The sequence below is a fragment of the Capsicum annuum genome, chromosome 9 (assembly GCF_002878395.1).
Source record: "Capsicum annuum cultivar UCD-10X-F1 chromosome 9, UCD10Xv1.1, whole genome shotgun sequence".
Classification (NCBI taxonomy): Eukaryota; Viridiplantae; Streptophyta; class Magnoliopsida; order Solanales; family Solanaceae; genus Capsicum; species Capsicum annuum.
In genome coordinates, this window is record NC_061119.1 from 56149667 (window position 1) to 56169919 (window position 20253).

Genomic DNA, 20253 nt, shown 5'->3' on the forward strand with positions numbered 1-20253 from the left:
AGGATGAGATAACTTATCCCAATACTATTTATTAGTCTTGGAATAAGTTATCCCGAACTTGACAACCAAACAAGACAACAAAATTTTTATCCCGACACTATTATTTTATCTCGGCACTATTTTGATTTAGTACCTTACACCAAATGACCCCTAAAAGAGATACAAGAGCAAAAGCTATATAAACCCAGTCCAAGGTAAGATATCTCTGAACCCAACAGAGATAATATATATCATAAATCTACGAATTTGGCTTAATATTTGCATCATCACGCACACATATTTGAGAAAGAGAATTTTAAACCTAATAATATTCTCTAATTCCTTCAATGAAAGAGATTCAATATCTATGACATATCCAATAATACAGAGCAATTCCCCATTGGAAAAAAAAAAACAAGATTTTCTTCATCTACAAGGAAAGCAATACTACAAGACAACTCCCATTTTGGAAGCTGCGAAGAAGATTTCTCACTCTCTTTTCCTAGTGTTATTTGACACACTCATGTAATAACTTCAAATAGATTCATACAGGCATTTGATCTGCACCTGAATATTCATTCTGCAGCAACAGTACACTCGTCCAGAGTTTAGGCTAGAGAGATTACCATCTCATTTTAGCCACATCCAAGTCAAAATTGCAACAGATTGATACCCAAGTTAACTCTGGAATCCCCTAGGCAAATCAGATTAATCCAGCCTTTGCCTTAGCTTTAATCCCTTGCAGACCTTTGCTCTAATATCCCGCTGCCTACTGTTGACTCATCATAATATGTTGCTCGTCCCTGGAGTCAAATTCAAACGTTTTATAGTAATGCAATAGGAAACTTCATGAAACAACAAACACTTATGATGGAATATAAGTAAATATACTGGACCATAGAACAGTAGTAGAGGATATTGGGGTTGGGAATGAAATATGTCCCTTGTATGGGAAGATGGTGACATCTTCAAAAGCTAAAGAGCTCTAGAGAAACACATTTGAGGACTATTATACTTGTTAGTAGATTTTTGGTAGGGCTATTATACTTGTTCCTTTATCCATTTGACATTTCACTTTTAATTTAATGCACATTTTGCAATTATGTTTAACTAGTCGAATTACAGTCAGTTAAGACCCAGAAAAACCAATTGAACAGATTATCCAAATCTAAGAAACTTGATCCTCAAATAGATTAATATATGAAGTCGATGATAAACTACTACATACACATTTCTGACCTTTTCACTCAAGGAGTTCGTCTTTGGAAGTAAATAGTTCAACCCAAAGTGACACAGCTGATTTCCAGAAGTAGACAAATTTCTAGAGACAACATCCTATTAGTAACCCCCATTTTCATTGTGTCCTACTCTACACATAATTCTTACAGGGATCCTTCTATTCAAAACTTCAATGGAGTTGGAGGTAGTTTCTACATAGTACCACGTAACCCTCTTTGGCAAAAATAAGCAGCTTAATAAACTCTCTTTACCACGTACATGGATTCATTGTCTACATATAGGTGAAGAGACAATATTTGTCATATTTAAATGTGCTTAATGGACTAGTCATGCAGCTACCCAACCATGGAGGGAAGATCGAGTAAGAAGATAACTTGATCAACACGATTACAGATGTGACTGGCAAAACAAAGATAATCCAAAGGCTAGACTTGATTTACCAGAATATTGCAGGAGCAGGGAATATTACACTTGCAAGAGGAGCCCAACGGCAATTTGTTTAAGCGCAAGGCTAGTTCTACATTCAAGTTAGACCAAAAACGTAAAATATGTGAGTGGGTCCAAAGTTTAAAGATGTCGGATGGATATGCCTCGAATTTGGGAAAGAGGATATGGAGCATGGAATCTTACATGGAATGAAAAGTCATGATTCACATTTTCATGGAACAGTTACTTTCGATTGCCTTTTTTGGTTTGCCTAAAAACATATGGCAACTTATAGTAGAGATCAGTTTGTTCTTCAAATACTTGTGTTCCACCATATTAAAAGAAGAAAATTTAGCTCGAATGAAACATAATATTATTATTATCACAATAAGTTGGAGAAGATTTTTCCACCTGGGTTCTTCGATGTGATGGAATATCTTTTCATCCACCTTGTCCACGAAGCCCGGCTAGGCAGTCCAGTTTAAACCTAAGTTGCTCGGACTCTCCAAAAATGTTGCCGCACCAGTGTCAGATCCTTCAAAAATATACTATTTTATGAGGATCCGACATGCACCTGTAGACATTTTTGAAGAGTCCGAGCAACTTAGGTTTAAACTATGTGGATGTATCCAGGCGAACGGTAAGCAAGTGCAACACATTTAATTTACTTCTTAATTGTTCAAGTATATATCTATTTTTGTATACTAGACACCAAACAAAAAATTATGCAGGCTCATTGGGAATTTGAAAAAGGGTCCTGAAAATAAAAATAAGGTGAAAGACTCTATAGTTGAAGCATATCTTCCTCGAGAAACATCCCAATTTTGTTCTTACTATTTTAGGGATTAAGTCGTTTGTTTGAAAAACAAACCGAATCAACACCAAGAAGATGAGAATTAGCCCTATCTACAACCAATATCAATCTTCAATCAACTAGATAGTAGGGCCAAAAAAAGCTATTTTCGCCGGCTCATTGACATGGAGCACAAATCAGCACGTTGTAGTCTTGCTGAATTGCCCAAAAGTTGAGCCCTTTTTAAAGTAAGGATATTAAATATTTACATATCAGATTTAATTACTCGTTTCACTAAGGAAACTAATTGTGTTTGCAATGTAAATCTTCGGTTTATTTAAGGCTCAATTCCACCAAAATAAAGTGTGTGAGTTATTTGCAACATGGTATACAAATCAGGTGAGTAATTTCAATAATAATATAAGAAATTAAGTGTTTACACATTCTTCAATTAACCATAATATGTATAGCTATTCCATTGACCAAATGCATCCACATATAATCAATTCTTGAAGGATATTTCTTTGGAACCGATTGAAGCTCGTACAATGTCCCACTACATAGTAAATGGGTTTAAATTCTCCACCGAGGAACACTCAAAACAAGGAAAACGAACAATAATGGTGTTTGGATTAACGGTGATGATGATGTTCATTACGTTGGCGTCCTACAAGAGATTTTAGACATGGAGTATGTTGGTTGGCCATTTAAAAAAATAGTACTCTTTCAATGCAAGTGGTTTGATCCAAGCACAAGAGGCATAAGAGTACTTAAGGAGCATAACATCATTGAAGTTAAACACACTAGGATGTATCTTAATTACGATCCTTTTGTTATTGCACAAAATGTTAAGCAAGTGTACTATTTTCCTTATACATTGCGCAAGGACAAGTCTGATTAGTGGATTATAATCAAAACCAAGCCTATAGGGCAGATGGAAGTTGAGAATATGTTGGAGACTGCATATCAAAATGAAAAGCAAAATGATTACCAATTAGTGGACACTGACTTAGTGCATAATTTGAAATCTGAAACACATCTTGGAAGAAGTTAGTGTACAAGCGGCTGAATGGATAGAAGAGGAAATTTTTTAAGACGGTGAATGGTTAAGTGGAGAATCTTCGGGAGAGGAAGATTAGCTTTTTATTAGCTATATTCATTATTTTTAATTATTGATGTTTTGTACTACTTACCGCTTATGCATTTATTCCCTCATTAGCATTTTTGAAAAGTGTTTTACTTTTGGTTTAGTGAAACAACTCATGTTCACATTTTGATAAAGGTTTATGGATATCTTTTTGCTTTTTACTTATTCCACAATCTTAACAAAGTGACATTTGACAAACTATTTTTTGTCTTTAAATAATTTAGATGGTAAGTAAGGATGATAGGGGTAAGAAAATAACTAATACTAGTAAGCCAAAAACGAAAAGGGAACCTCCACTTGATAGATGACCCACAAGGATTCATATATCTGAGCCTCGGTCAGATGACATTCCAGCATGACCCTCTTATTCTAGGTCGTCACATCATTCATATAGTACTCTTACGCATGTGGGTCTATTCCACGGCTCTACCGAGTCTCAACCCTCCCCCATCGTTATGCCACCACCAGACCACCTTCACAGTACTAGCAGCCAATCAATGGTGTTGATAGTCATCATCTACCGTCATCTGCTTTACTATCTGCTAGCAGTTAGCCAGTTAGCCAAGTACTTATAGTAGTTCAACTGTATTGATGGGGCTAACTGATCTTCGTCTTAGAGACACCATCCATTACTCCTCAGGAGCACCTGCTCCACAGCCAAGACAGAGAGATGCCAGTCGGGGGACGTACATTATCCCATATGGATCAGGGTATAATTTCAATATATAACAAGGTATAATTTCAATATATAACAACTCTATTTATTTTTCATTTACTATATTATGTTCTATAATGTTTTGTAGACGATTTTGGCTATTCAATCATCAAGCCTAAACCTGCAATACAAGATCAAATATTATATAGCATAATATTGTAAATAAAAACAAATGGAGTTGTTATATTAAAATCATACCCCAATCCATAGAGGATAATGTACGTCCACCAAATGGCAGCTCTCTATCATGGTTGTGGAGCAGGTGCTCCTAAGTGCCCTGTCATGGGTGTATCAGGAGTAATGGATAGTGTTTCTCTAAGACGAAGATCGGTCAGCCAAATCGATCCAATAAAACCACTATGAGTACATGGCTGACTGCTAGCAGATGGCAGAACAGACGACAATAGATGACTATAAGCACCATCGACTGTCTGCTAGTACTGTGAAGGTGGTGGCATGACTATGGGGGCAGGCTGAGACTAGATATAGCCATAGAGTAGACTTACATGCGTAACAGCACTATATGAATGATGTGACAACCTAGAATAAGAGGGTTGTGCTGGAATATAATCTGACTGAGGCTCAGATACATAAATCCCAGTGGGACGTCAATAAAATGGAGATACCTTTTTCTTTTTTGGCTTACTAGTATCACCTATTTTCTTACCCCTGTCATCCTTTCCTACCATCTAATTTATTTAAAGATAAAAAGCAGTTTGCCAAATGTCACTTTGTTAAGATTATGGAATAAGTTAAAAGCAGGAAGATATCCATAAACCTTTATCAAAATATGAGCATGAGTTGTTTCACTAAACCAAAAGTAAGACATTTTTCAAAAATGTTAATGAGGGAATAAATGCATAAGAGGTAAGTAGTACAAAGCATACCGATATCAATAATTAAAAATAACGAATACAACTAATAAAGAGCTAATCCTCCTCTTCGAAAATTCTTCATAACCATTCACCCTCTTCGAAAATTTCCTCCCCTTCTATCCATTCAGCCTCTTCTGCACTCACTTCTTCAAAAATGTATTCCTGATGGTTCAAATTATCCACTAAGGCCTCAGTTGTTTGCACTTAATGGAAGTCTGAATCTGAATGGTTCAAACTCCATGCTATTAAATGCATTTGTTTTTATTAAGATATTAGCTATTAATAAGTCTGAATAGGTCTTAATTATTCAGATCTAAAACCAAATCTTAATATCAGTAAGAGGTACTCTTGTGTTGGATAATATTCACCACCGCTCTATCCATAATCACCATTCACTACCACTAACCACCTCTACCGCCACCACCATTGTTAACCACAACCCATCACCTCCAACCACCAAACACCACTACCGTCCACCTCTACCATTATTGACAACCAACATTGCTACCAACCACTATTGTCAACTGCTACCATATCCATTGTTCAAATTATTCCATTGCCACTGCCACCAAAATCATCAACCACTACCGGCAATCCCTACTACCGACCAACTTATTTATCACAACTAGTATCACTACTAAATAACACTAACACATCAACATCATCAACTTCCACACATACTTCGACCACCGCCACTGTCGTGGTGTCACCCCCTCTATTACCGCTTCAACCACTAGCATCGCTACAGTCTATCTCTACCAACAACCATCCCCACCATCACAGCTAACATCGTCTCCAACTACCACCAGTACATCGTCAACTATCATTCATATATTATTCAGCCACCACAATCACTCCAACTACCAACATCATATCACAACCACCACCACCACCAATTGCCACCATCATGACAGTCACTACAATCCCAACCATCTCTACCATCACAACTATTACTGCCAACATTACTAGTCACTCATTACCACCACCACCTCTATTACACACCATCTTCACCATCACTAACAAGCATAAATATTTTTTAATCAAATAATAATTTCATGGTATTAAATTAAATATTTTTCTAATATATAATTAATTTTTTTATTTGAATTGTATTTTTGTATAATATATAATTAATTTTTTTATTTGAATTGTATTTTTATTATACTTACAAATAAATAATTTTGCACATTCAGATGTTGAAAAACAAACAATCTTAATCATTCAGGTTTCAAATCTAGAGACAATATTTCATTCATACGTGTATTCAGATTCAGATGTTTGAATCTTAATAAAAATAAATGTAGCCTAAGTCAGTGTCCACTAATTAGTGATCATTCTGCATTTCATTTGGATATGCAATCTCCAACATCCGAAGGGGTAGGGCGACGGGGCCTGATAAGATTCCTGTAGATTTTTGAAAGTTTTTTGACGAGGCTGGTTTAAGGTGGTTGATTGAATTGTTTAACGGCATTTTCAAGACGGTGAAAATGTCTGAGGCTTAGAGATGGAGTACTATGATCCCTCTATATAAGAACAAGGGTGACATTCAGAGTTGCAACAACTATAGGGGTATTAAGTTATTGAGTCACACTATGAAGATTTAGGAGAGAGTGGTTGAGTTGAGGTTGAGGATAGTGTCTATTTCGGAGAACCAGTTTGGATTTATGCCCGGGCACTCGACGACGGAGGCAATTCACCTGGTGCGGAGACTCGTGGAACAATATAGGGAAAGGAAGAAGGATCTGCACATGGTGTTTATCGACTTACAGAAGGTGTACGACAAAGTCCCTAGGGAGGTTCTTTGGAGATGCTTGGAGGTGAGTAGGGTCCCGGTGGCGTATATCAGAGCAATCAAGGACACGTGTGATGGAGCTAAGACCCAGGTGAGGACGACGGAAGGAGATTCAGAGCATTTTCCTGTCTTGATAGGGTTGCATTAGAGATCTACTCTTAGCCCGTTTTTGTTTGCTTTGGTGATGGATGTGTTGACGCGGTGTATTCAAGGAGAGGTGCCTTGGTGTATGCTTTTTGCAGATGATGTAGTTTTGATTGATGAAACGCGGGGGCACGAGGGGGGGATAATAAATTAGAGGTGTGGAGACAGACCCTTAGGTCTAAAGGGTTCAGGTTGAGTAGGAGCAAGACAGAATATTTGGAATGCAAGTTTAATGACTTGAGGCAGGAGAATGAGGTGGTAATAAGGTTGGATTCTCAGGTTGTGTAAGGGATAGTTTCAAGTATCTCGGGTCTCAAGTATCTCGGGTCCATGATTCAGGGGAATGGTGAGATTGACGAGGATGTCTCCCACCGTATTAAGGTGGGATGGATGAAGTGGAAGCTCACCTCGGAGGTGTTGTGTGATAAGAAGGTGCCGCCCAAGATTAAAGGTAAATTCTACAGGGTGGCAGTCCGTCCGGCCATGTTGTATGGAGCGGAGTGTTGGCCAGGCAAGAACTCCCAAATTCAAAAATTAAAAGTGGCGGAAATGCGGATGTTGTGTTGGATGTGTGGGCTTACTAGGGGTGATAGAGTTCGGAATGAGATTATCCGAGAGAAGGTTGGAGTAACTTCAGTGGAGGACAAGATGCGAGAAGTCCGGTTGAGATGGTTCGAACACGTGATAAGGAGGGGCATGGATGCCCCGATTCATAGGTGTGAGAGGCTAGCTTTAGATGGTTTCAAGCGGGGTAGGGGTAGGCTGAAGAAATACTGGAGAGGTGATTAGGCGGGACATGAAGCAGTTACAGCTTACTGAGGACATGACCCTAGATAGGAAGATCTGGAGGACGTGAACTAGGATAGAAAGCTAGTGTCAGTTGGGGTCGTTAGTGTAGGGTATTACTTGGTAGGTGCATTATTCTTGTTATGCCATCTTGTTTCATGCTTTATTACGAATTTGTTTATTATTCTTTGTTTACTATTCCTTGTGGGTGTCGTATTTATGTTATGTCATCTTGTTTTATGCTTTATTACGGATTTGTTTACTATTCCTTGTCTTAAGCCGGGGGTCTATCGGAAACAGCCTTTCTACTTCTCCGGAGGTAGTGGTATGAACTGTGTACATCTTACCCTCCCCAGACCCTACTATGTGGGGGAATACACTAGGTTTGTTGTTGTTGTATGCAATCTCCAACATATTCTCAACTTCCACCCACCCACCCCCTATAGGCTCGATTTTGATTACAACCCACCAATCAAACATGTTCTAGCGCAACGGATAAGGAGGAGCATAGTACACTTGTTTAGTGTTTCGTGCAATAACAAAAGGATCGTAAACAGGATACGTCCTAGTGTGTTTGACTTCAATGATATTATATTGCTTAAGTACTCTTGTGCCTCTTGTGCTTGAATCAAACCACTTGTATCGAAAGAGTACTATTTTTTTAACTGGTCAATCAACATACTCCATGTCTAAATTTTCTTATAGTACGCCAAAGTAATCAACTATCAACATCATTATCACCCTTAACCCAAACACCAATATTGTTCATTTTCCTTATTTTGGAGATTTCTCAGTGAAATTTAAACCCATTTACTATGTAGTGGGACATTGTACGAGCTTCAACTGGTTCCAAAGAAATATCCTTCAAGAATTGATTATATGTGGCAAAATTTGGTGAATAAAATACCTTTATAAACCTATTTACTATGTAGTAGGACATTGTACGAGCTTCAACCGGTTCCAAAGAAGTATCCTTCAAGAACTGATTATATGTGGCAAAATTTGGTGAATATGGAATACCTTTATGTCTATATATATATATATATATATATATATATATATATATATATATATTATGGTTAGTTGAAGAATGCATAGACGCTTTAAATTTATTGTGATATTATTGAAATTATTCACCTGATTTGTATATCATGTTGCAAATGACTCATACACTTGATTTTGGTGGAATTGAGCCTTAAATGAACTGAAGATTCACATTGCAAACACAATTGGTTTCCTTAGTGAAACGAGTAATTAAATCTAATATGTAAATATTCAATATCCTTGCTTTAAAAGGGTTCAACTTTCGAGCAATTCAGCAAGAAATACAACTGACACGACCCGAAACTGGGCCTTGTCGAATGAGCATCTCAAGACCAACAAGGACCGGTGATCGCCACGTTAACCTAACCTAACCATCACATCAAAACACAAGCGTAGGATGAACTCAGAACGTATAATAAGATAGCGGAAACAAAACTAATAAACATAACTTAAGAATGTCTAATCATTCCACTCATGCCAACATACAACATCCAACTACCCAAGTCCACAGTCATCCACAAGCCTCTACCAATCCAATGTCTATAATATATCGGGACATGCCCCGACAATAGCCAAAAACCAAGTCTAATACGAGTTTATGACATAAGATAGAAAGACCATGAAATGTATGCCTTCCGGAGTATGAAAGCTCACCACTTTAAAGTCAACACACGATCTGCTCGAACACCTGGTCACTGCGCAGAAAGAGAAGAAGATGCTCCGACCCCTATGTCGGGTGGGGACACAGCGTTCGGAGACGGTTAGCGGTTGGAGCGCTAGCATGTAACTCAAAGGTAAGGATAAAATAGTGTCATTATTCAATACCAAGTCAAACCATCATGAGTCACCACATTCATACACAGAGACATGTAGATATGTAGATACATCAAGTGCCAAAAAGATAACAAGGCCATAGCATGCATTTCAAAGCACCTAATCATGAACCAAGAAGTGGAGGACTCTAACCTTCCACCCACGTAGGTTATATCAAGCAAGAGGACTCTAACCCCAAGCCGTCCCCAAGCCGTCTCATTGTGCAGGTGGACTCTAACCATAAGCCTTTTGCTAGTCAAGTGGACTCTACCCACAAGCCATTTTATTAGACAAGTGGACTCTAACCACTAGCCGTCTTATCAAACAAGTGGACTCTAACCACAAGCATTTTATTACGCTAGTGGACTCTAACCACAAGCCATCGTGTCCATTACTAATCGACATTAGGACTCTAACCCTTTGTCCATGCCTTCACATCCACTTAATTCAACATTTAAGGACTTTAACTCACTTAGCCGTTTCAAGCCATCAAGGCCACAATTCAACACCATTCATGACCACAAGGTCTTTATGAATAGGCCAATGCCTTATTTCAACTAACATTCTAGTCAAATTGTGGTCATCAAGACCTTTATCAAACCATTCATTAGCATTCTTACACCAAGCTTTAGTTCAAACACAGTTCAATTTCATGCTTAGGGACTCAAACCCCTTTTTAACCAAACCAACCACCAAGGTCACCAATTATCTCATTAAAGGGCCACAAGGCCTTTACAAGGTCACTTACCAATCATTCTTACTCATTAAGCCACTACCTTAGTTCAAATCACCATCAACATGTAACTAGTTATTTCTAGTAGACATTTTCACAATCACCTTGAGGGCACACATTTACCATGACCAAAACCCTAGTGAAAATCATCAATATTAGGGTTACTCATGACCCATTTGTCAAACCACAATCAACAAGTACCCACATGTGCAAACCATCACCAGAAACAAGTATAAACACAAGTTTAAGCAAGAGTAAACATCACCCATCACTAAACATCAAAACCCTCAACATTTGTTTCAAAAACCACCATTAAAGATTCATAACCAATGTTTAAATAACATGATATTTGAGAAATAATAATAAGGGAGGAGTCACATCCCTTATCAAGATGATTCACATAGAGATTCTTGGTCTTTAAGCCTCTAGAAGGACACCTCTTGAAACCCTAGCTTCAATCTTAAGAGAGAAGTTTTGGAAAGTGTTTAGGATGTTTTTGATCTTGTATATGTAAAGAATGAAGAGCCAAATGAGGTTATAAGTCGTGGGTTATAACGGTTCAGGGGTGGGAAAAGTCTAAAATTTCCTCAGCTTAAAAGCTGAAAAGTGAACTCCCAATAGGGTACGACTCACCCTATTGACCTGTACCTTAGGGTACGAGTGGTACCCTAACTCATACCCTCGACCTCACCATGGACCCCTAAACTGACCAACATACGACTCCATATGCATGACTTGTACTCTAAGGTACGAGTGGTACCCTCTAATCCGTACCCAAGTCAGAATGTTTTGGCCAAGACTTCAAGCATCATACGACTAGGCAACATACGACCCGTACCCTAACATATGACTTTGGAGAGGCTAAACCGTACCTTGGACAGAATGTAACCCCCACTACACTGCCTAACAAACGAGTGAGAGGACCCCAAGTCATATCCCCGGGTACGACTAGTACCCATAAGTCGTACCTTGCCCAGAAACTTCAACCAAGGGAATTTTTCTAAGGGTCCAAAGCCTAGGTGTTTCAACGGCGTTGCTAATTTGTGCTCCATGTCAGTGAGCCAGCGAAAATCGTTATTTTTTGCCCTGCTACGTGGTTGATTGAAGATTGATATTAGTTATAGATATGGCTCATTCTCATCTTCTTGGTGTCGATTCGATCTATTTCTCAAACAAGCGACTTGATCACCAAAATAGTAAGAAAAATTGGGATGTTTCTCTAGCAAGGTATGTTTCAACCATAGCGCCTTCCACCCTATTTTTATTTTTGGACCCTTTTTCAATTTCTCAATTGTCCCACATAATTTTTCGTAAGGTGTCTAATATATAAAAATAGATATATACTTGAAGAATTAAAAATAAACTAATTATTGCAATTGCTTACCGCTCACCTAAATACATCCACCTAGTTTGAACTGGACCGTCTAGCCGAGTTTCGTGGACAAGGTGGATAGGAAGATGTTCTATCACATCGAAGAATCCATGTGGAAAAATCTTCTCCAACTTGTTGCTTATAGCAACAATATTATCTTCCATTCAAGTCAGATTTTCTTCTTTTAATATGGTGGAACACAAGTCTTTGAAGAACAATCGATCCCCACTATCAATTTCCATATGTTTTCAGGCAAACCAATAAAAGCGATGACAATCATGATTTATCATTCCATGTAAGATTTCATGCTCCATATCGACCCTCTTTCACAAATTCTAGCGCATATTCATCCGACATCTTTAAACTTTGAACGTACTTACATATTTTTCACTTTTGGTCTATAACTTGATTGTATAACTAGCCTTGGGCTTAAGCAAATTATCATTGAGCCCCTCCTGTAAGTAATTGCAATTCCCTGTGCCAAAATGGCGCAAATATTCTAATAAATCAAGTCTAGCATTTGATTATTTTTGTCTTGCCAGTCACATCCATAACTGTGTGAACAAGTTATCAAAGATTTATACACGCATCTGACTCCTATACAAAGAATGAATATTACAAGGCATCCTAATAGGCCAGCTTTCCTTGATCATGTCTTTAATATTACTAAGAAGGTAAAGTAAATTCAATGTCTTTATTTCTTACCAATAATCTGTTGGAAATTCTAACAAAGTAAAATAATAATTGCTAACTTGTTGTTTGTGGAGTTTCATGGTAACCAAGCTACCGAGTTGGGTATGACAATCCGGCCATTGTCACTGGCCTTAGCACAATAAATGGAAGAAGCTACATGTTCATGGGTCATCAAAAAGGATGAAAGACAAAGGAGAACATACAACGTAACTTTGGGATGCCTACACCCCATGGGTATGTGTGGTTCCATTATGTTTGAGCTTGGAATTATCTTTTTATAAGTTTAGATCCATCCCTTTATAGCATATGAGCCTACAATAATAAGAAAAAAAATACATGTTAAACAGTTATAGGAAGACTCTACGGATGATGTACTATGCTAATCATCACGGATTCTGGATTGTCACTTTCATCAACACGCCAGGGGCATATGCTGACCTCAAATTACAGGAACTAGGCCAAGTATATACACAACTTTGCTGTAACATGTTTTTTCCCCATTGGTTGGTGCTAACTCAATAGTTTATATTGCTTGCATGCAGGGGGAAGCCATAGCTTATAACTTAAGGACTATGAGTAGCTTGAAAGCACCAATTATTTCTATTATTATGGATTAAAGGGGTGATAGAGTTCAGAATGAGACTATCCGGGAGAAGGTTGGAGTGACTTCGGTGGAGGACAAGATGCGGGAAGTCCGATTGAGATGGTTCAAACATGTGATGAGGAGGGGCACGGATACCCCGATTCGTAGGTGTGAGAGTCTTGCTTTGGATGGTTTCAGGCGGGGTAGGGGTAGGCTGAAGAAATACTGGAGAGAGGTGATTAGGCGGGACATGGAGCAGTTACAGCTTACTGAGGACATGACCCTAGATAGGAAGATCTGGAGGACGCGAATTAGGATAGAAGGATAGAGCCAGTTTGGGTCGTTAGTATAGGGTATTACTTGGTGGGTGTATTATTCTTATTATGCCATCTTGTTTCATGCTTTATTACGAATTTGTTTACTATTCCTTGTGGATGTTGTATTTATGTTATGTCATCTTGTTCCATGCTTTATTACGAACTTGTTTATTATTCCTTGTCTTGAGCCGGAGGTCTATCGAAAACAGCCTTTTTACTTCTCCGGAGGTAGTGGTATGGACTGCATACATCTTACCTTCCTTAGACCCCACTATGTGGGAATACACTGGGTTTGTTGGTGGTGGTGGTGGTGTGTGGATTAAAGGGGTTCTAGTGGAGATCTGGCTATTGGTTGTGCTAATGAATTGTTAATGCTTGAAAATGTCATCTTCCATGTTGCCAGGTGCCTAGGTGCCTTTAAAACTGTTGACTTTTACTATGAAAAAATTAACGGTATATGATATAAGTTTGATATGGTTGTAGTCATGTAGATATGTGTATACTGCTAGACGTTAGTGCTTGTAGACTAAATATGTGGTGAATGGCCATCATCCTGTCCTTTATAATCATAAGCTCTCAAGAAACTATCCTATCAATTTTATAGCTTCAGTTTCTCATCCACCTAAGCCTTGGTGGACAGTGATACCCAGAATCTATGCTGGTGTGAGTTAGGTGGGATGTAGCAGGTGGCTGGATAGTTGAGGTGTGCATAAGTTGACTTAGATATCATTTTATTCTAAAAAATGAATAAATAGATAAAATAGAAAATAATAGTTTTAACTCTTCAATTTTGAAGGGGGTAGGATATGTGTACTTGCGAAACAAATTCAATACATCACCTCGTATCTATAAAACACCATATAACCATTATTTAAGAAGTATAATTTCTGGCACCCAAGGGTGTGGCCTAGTGGTTCAATGGAGTTGGGTTGAGCACCATGGGTCTCAGGTTCAATTCTCAACAGAGAGAAACACTAGGTGATTTCTTCCCATTTGTTCTAGCCTTGGTAGACAGAATTACTTGGTACTTGTTGTTGGTAAGAGGTGGTAGGTATCTCGTAGAATTAATCAAGATGCGCGCAAGCTGGCCCGGACACCATGATTATCAGGAAAAAAAAAAAGATAAAGCTTTTGTGCTCCTGAACTCACTACCATCTTCCCAATTTGGTAAGAACGCCATTGAGATGAAGACGCTATATCAGCTCATTTACTCAAATCTCAATGAGAAGATGGGAAAGAAGCCTGAAAATCAAGGACATGCTCTAATCATAGAAGGTAGAGACAAGAATTACCAAAGGGGTTCGAGCAACTATTGTAGATCTGAAGGTAGTGAAAAGTCCAAGAATCAATCTAATCAAGAGCCATAAATTTCTATAACTGCGGTAACTGCAAACAAGATTGACCAAATCCAGCAAGGGGCGACGGCAAGATTAGTGGCCAAAACAATGACGAAAACACCATTGTCACAGTATGAAACAATGACACAGAAATACTCTTCGTAAATGAGAAAGAGGAATGCATGCACTTGGCAAGTCCAGAGCTGGAATGGGTCGTTAACACAACATCTTACCACGTCATACCAGTATAAAAGATCTTTTTTGCGAACGTGTAGCAGGTGATTTGGCACTGTGAGAATGGGTAATAAAAATTACTCAAAGGCTGTGGGGCATTTGTGACATTTGTATCAAGCCAAATGATGAATGCACATTGGATCTAAGGGATATGCACCATGTATCTAATTTGCGGATGAACTTAATCTTGGCAAATGCTTTGGATAGAGATGGATACGAGAACTATTTTGGAAATCAAAGCGGAGACTCACAAAGAGATGATTGATAATTTAAAAAGGAGTTTCTTGGGGCATGTTTGTATAAGACAAATACAGAAATATACCAAGGTGAATTGAACGCAGCTCACGATGAGATTCCTACAGATTAAGGCACAGAAGCTCGGGTCAGATGAGCAAGAAAGGACCGCAGATTCTTACCAAGAAATCACTCACTCTCTTTTGTCAAAGCTACGACAGTGACACATTGTGATTACTGTTAATTTGAGAAGGGTCTCATTTCAGGCATCTTCTCAAAGCAAAATGGATATACTTAACTTAGTATATTCTAATATTTGTGATCCAATGGAGATGGAATCAATGGACGGTAACAAATATTTTGTTACTTTAATTGATGATGCTTCATGAAATTGTAGGTTTGTCTATTGAAAACCAAAGACCGGGCATTTTAAGTTATCCTGGCACTAACTCGTTATATCTAGTAAGACATCACATCTTATTTCAGTGGGCAGATGCATCTGCTACATACATGTGCAATGTGAATCTTAAGTGAGGATACCATTAATTTTTTAAATAATGATCGCTCAATGCAAGACTTACCATCTCAGACAAAAAAGTATCAGCAGCCTAAACAGGTCAGCCAACCTCAGCTACAATTTCTTTGACATCTATATCAGCTAGAGTCTCCTTGCCAAATAGAGAAAATCCAACAGTTGCCTGCAAGAAAAATTCCACATTCAATATCGAGAATAAACTTTGCTTTTTCAGTTGGCTTGGGTCAACTAACAGAAGAACAGTTCTCATATAGCAAATGGAAGATACAGTATATATTGAGAACAACTAGCATCAATAGGCTTTCAAACTATACAGGAGATAACCAATTTGAAAACTTTCTCTATTAAATATATTATCTCTTTTGCATTGCCAGGGTGGAAGAGGCTGAGAGGGCAGGGGAATGTGATGTTAGGAAAGTTTGACCACATAAGCTGTTGTTAACTCAATTTTTCTCCTTTTTGTGGCTGAGCTCCAGGATTTTTATAACAATAGTTTCCCTTGCCCGCTCTGCCTCCCCGAAATAACATAAGAATAGTGTTCTAAGGCATACCAATCCTGCCTTGCTATCAACCTTCTTAAGAATCCCTGAAAATCCTGCAAAGGCTCCAGACACAACTTCAATAGTTGACCCTGGTATTAAAGATTTATCATCAGATCCTCTCAATGCATCAACTGTAAGTAGGTCTGAAGCTTTTTTAGATTGCCTTCCTCGTTTTTTGGGCACAACTTTATCGTCAGTGGGAGCTATACTAGAATCTAAACCTCCTTCTCCTTGTTCCTCTTCTTCAAAAGCTTGATCAGCTCTCTCTTGTTCTTCCTTTGCTTGTTTGAATATGGCTTCCAGATCATCCTCATCTACAGGTCTGGGTTTATTGATCTGCCGTTTTCTGAAAATGTTCTAAAATCTTAGGTACTGAGAAAATAACCTCGGGTACCTTCTAAATTAGCCCTTCAAATAATAAAATGGGTATGTAGACACAAACAGTTTTATGAAAAGCAAAAAGCGGAAAAAAGCTCTAAGGTACATTGGGGTTTTAAGCGCAGACCGCAAATATAGCATGGGCATTAATGAAGGTGCAAAGGGAGGAAAAAAATACTATATGTTTAGTTCAAGACTAGAAATTACTTGCATGAATGACATATATATGAACAAAGAAATTTTTAAAAATTACGATAAAGTAAAATATCAATTGTTTAGTATTGCCTCTTCAGAAGAGACTCATTGGCAAGGAATAATATGCTTAGAACCTTGATGACAGCACTGAAATGCAAATTAAAGGAGGCAAAGTCTCAACCCATTTTGAGCTGAGCTTCAGGGCTTAAAAGTGCGCTTTAACCGGCATTTGACAACACTTGCCACAAGTAGCATAAAAGTCATATAAAGGGAGACCAAAAGGTAAGATATCAACTAAAGCCAGCCAACTAATTAGATAACCTTGCAAAAATCACTTGATCTATTAGCATAAAATTTGGCAAGTATTCTGATATTTTGGCAAGTAGCAGAAAGACCTCCTTGTAGCTGACTGAATAGACCACATTGTACAGGCTACACAAAATTAGATTGGCAGTAATTTTTAAGTAAAAGTTTCCGATCCTAGGCCAACACATCTTTCAAAGAAATTGATAACTCCTTAGGCCAACACACTTTACAAGCTACACAAAACTATATCACAGGTGATTTTTAAGTAAAAGCTTTCCACTTAGGCCGAGTTAGCTAGGATATTCTTCCACTCATTTTATGTTAATATCCATTAACACAGGACCCATTGGTCAGACACATACACAGAGGGTCTTTGTTCGTATAAAGACAGACTTCCCAGAGATAAAGAAATTGTAGACGTATCAAACTAATCAAAGACAGATCCTCTTTCTTGACCGAGTAATACTTTAAAACTTTTTTTTTATAATCATGGCGTCCAAGCCAGCTTGCGCACCTTGACTAATTCCAGGTACCTGCTACCTCCCACCAATCCCGGTACTGGATAACTCCATCCACCACAGATGAGATGTAATACTTGTAAAGTTGTGACTTGTGATAGGGACAGCAATGAATGCTTACGTATTTCCAACCTTGGATCCAACAAAGCCTCCAATTCCAGCACATTCTCGAATGAAATCATGTATTTCCTTGTTCAGCACACACTTAAGAAACACACATCCTGGGAAAAGGGGTTTCGGTTTAACTGAAAGTGTTCCGTTCTTTAATTTCCTTTTGACCTGTACAGATGGAATGTATACCTGCAGAAACTTTTGCAGTCAGTCAAAACTCAATATATATTGGAAAGTCAATTCCTACATTAGTTAAATACACTTTATCCCCTTACAGTTCAAGGTAATTCAACCTCCAGCTGTCCTAAAACCAACGTATAGGAAGCCCTCATTGGTTGGAGCAGATCAACCATGATTTCAAGCAAACTGAACCCCTCCATCCCAGCCCTACCCCCAGAGAAAAGAACTATGATTTCAAATAAAGAAAATGAATAGTGGAAACTGGTAAAGTTGCTGCATTTGACCAGGAGGTCTCCGGTTCAAGCCGTGGAAACAGCCCCTTGCAGAAATGTAAGCTGAGCTGCGTATAATAGACCCTTGTGGTAGAAGCTTTAGCGCACCGTGCTGCCCTTTTTAACAGAGGAAACTGAGACAAGTATTGGGGCTAAATCTACAGCAATAGAAAAACCGATAGACACCTGTTTATTATTTATGATATGGTTAACTTCAGGTCCAAGGATTCCAATCTGATACAATAACAAAGATCTGGAAATTATGCAAGCTCTACAACTATTATACGCTATAAAGGCTTCAAAAGCAAACTTTTTTTAAGCCTTCGTCTTCGGATAGAAATGAATACTGTTATAAAGGGAAAAAATGGTAGGTGATACCGGTATCTGTGTTGGTTGGAAGTTGTCGGTAATTGTGGGTTAACTGAGGTGCTCACAAGCTGGCCCGGGCACCACAATTATCCAAAGAAAAAACGAATACTGCTACAAAGGCCTATAGTTCACTTGCCTTGCTAGTTGCTAATTTCTTCTCCTCAACTATATTTTTCCACGGCTATGCTATACACGTATCATATGATGAAGACATGATTCAAGCTTAAATGGAAAAACATGTTCAATGAAAATTCATATAGCGAACCCCAACTTGTTTGGGACAGGCGCAGTTGTCAAGCACTCTAAACGCATTCTTGCTGGAAACCTATAACATCCCTATTTTCATGAATCTCCAACTAATAGTCCTTGACATCTTACATTCTTCACGTTCCTGTGAATGGAAGGAATGTTTTTCATGATTGAACTGAGCCCGTTTGCCTCGTTGGAGCTAAATTATGTGCAAACTATACTCTACAACAACAACAACAAAAAACCCAGTGTATTCCCACAAAGTGGGGTCTGGGGAGGGTAAGATGTACGCAGTCCATACCGCTACCTCCGAAAAAGTAGAGAGGTTGTTTCCGATAGACCTCCGGCTCAAGATAAAGAATAATAAACAAGGAGGATGGATGACACAACGGAAAAATCAGGAATAAGAAATAATAAAAATGAAACCAAAGAAAAAATGAAATACGAGAAATAAAGGCACCGCTAAATAAGAAAATAGGAACTAAGAAATAAGAAAATAGGTCCCCCACCTAGTAGTAACATACCCTCACATACCAACGACACCTACGTACACAGTCCTAGGGTTACGAACCCGGCTACACAAGATCTCTCCTGACTGCCTGCTACAACCCACACACTCACACTAGCCTTCTACTCTTATCCGCGATCTCCACCCACACCTTCCAATCTAGGGTCGTGTCCTCAGTAAATTGAAGTTGCTCCATGTCATGCCTAATCACCTCCCTTCAGTATTTCTACAGCCTACTCTACTCCTCCTGAAACCATCCAAAGCTAGCCTCTCACACCTACGAACTGAGGCATCCGCGCCCCTCCTCATCACATGCCCAAACCATCTCAGCCTTTCTTCCCGCATCTTGTCCTCCACCGAAGCCACTCCCACCTTCTCCCGGATAACCTCATTCCTAACTTTGTCCCCTCTAGTAAGCCCACACATCTAACGTAACATTCTCATTTCCGCCACCTTCAATTTTTGGATGTGGGAGTGCTTGACCGGCCAACACTCCGCTCCATACAACATGGCCGGACGGACTGCCACTCTATAGAATTTGCCTTTAAGCTTAAGGGGCACCTTCTTATCACACAACACTCCCGAGGCGAGCTTCCACTTAATCCAATCTGCTCCAATACGTTTAGAGACATCCTCATGAATCTCACCATTCCCCTGAATCGTATACCCAAGATACTTAAAACTATCCCTCTTACAACCATCCTGGGAGTCCAACCTCACCACCACTTCGTCCTCCTGCCAGTCACTGAACTTGCATTCCAAATACTCCGTATTGAACCTACTCAACCTGAACCCCTTAGACTCAAGGGTTTGCCTCCAAACCTCCAATTTGTC

General features: G+C 38.7%; 1 protein-coding gene across 4 annotated transcripts in view; it reads right to left on the reverse strand.

The window, feature by feature from the left end:
* Positions 1 to 293: 293 nt before the first annotated feature.
* Positions 294 to 20253, reverse strand: part of LOC107842813 (transcription termination/antitermination protein NusG) — a 23568-nt gene continuing 3608 nt past the window's right edge. The window contains exons 2-7 of one of the 4 annotated variants that reach the window (XR_007044820.1): positions 17852 to 18030; positions 16343 to 16679; positions 15838 to 15954; positions 12755 to 12863; positions 9595 to 9667; positions 294 to 782 (exon numbers count right to left, since the gene is read on the reverse strand). Coding sequence is in view for 1 of the 4 variants with exons in the window: in XM_016686840.2 (XP_016542326.1) it covers positions 15874 to 15954; positions 16343 to 16679; positions 17852 to 18030 (597 nt within the window). In the remaining 3 variants the exon portion in view is untranslated. The remainder of the gene's footprint in view (positions 783 to 9594; positions 9668 to 12754; positions 12864 to 15837; positions 15955 to 16342; positions 16680 to 17851; positions 18031 to 20253) is intronic. The other 3 variants (XR_007044819.1, XR_001666110.2, XM_016686840.2) reach the window with 3 other exon arrangements.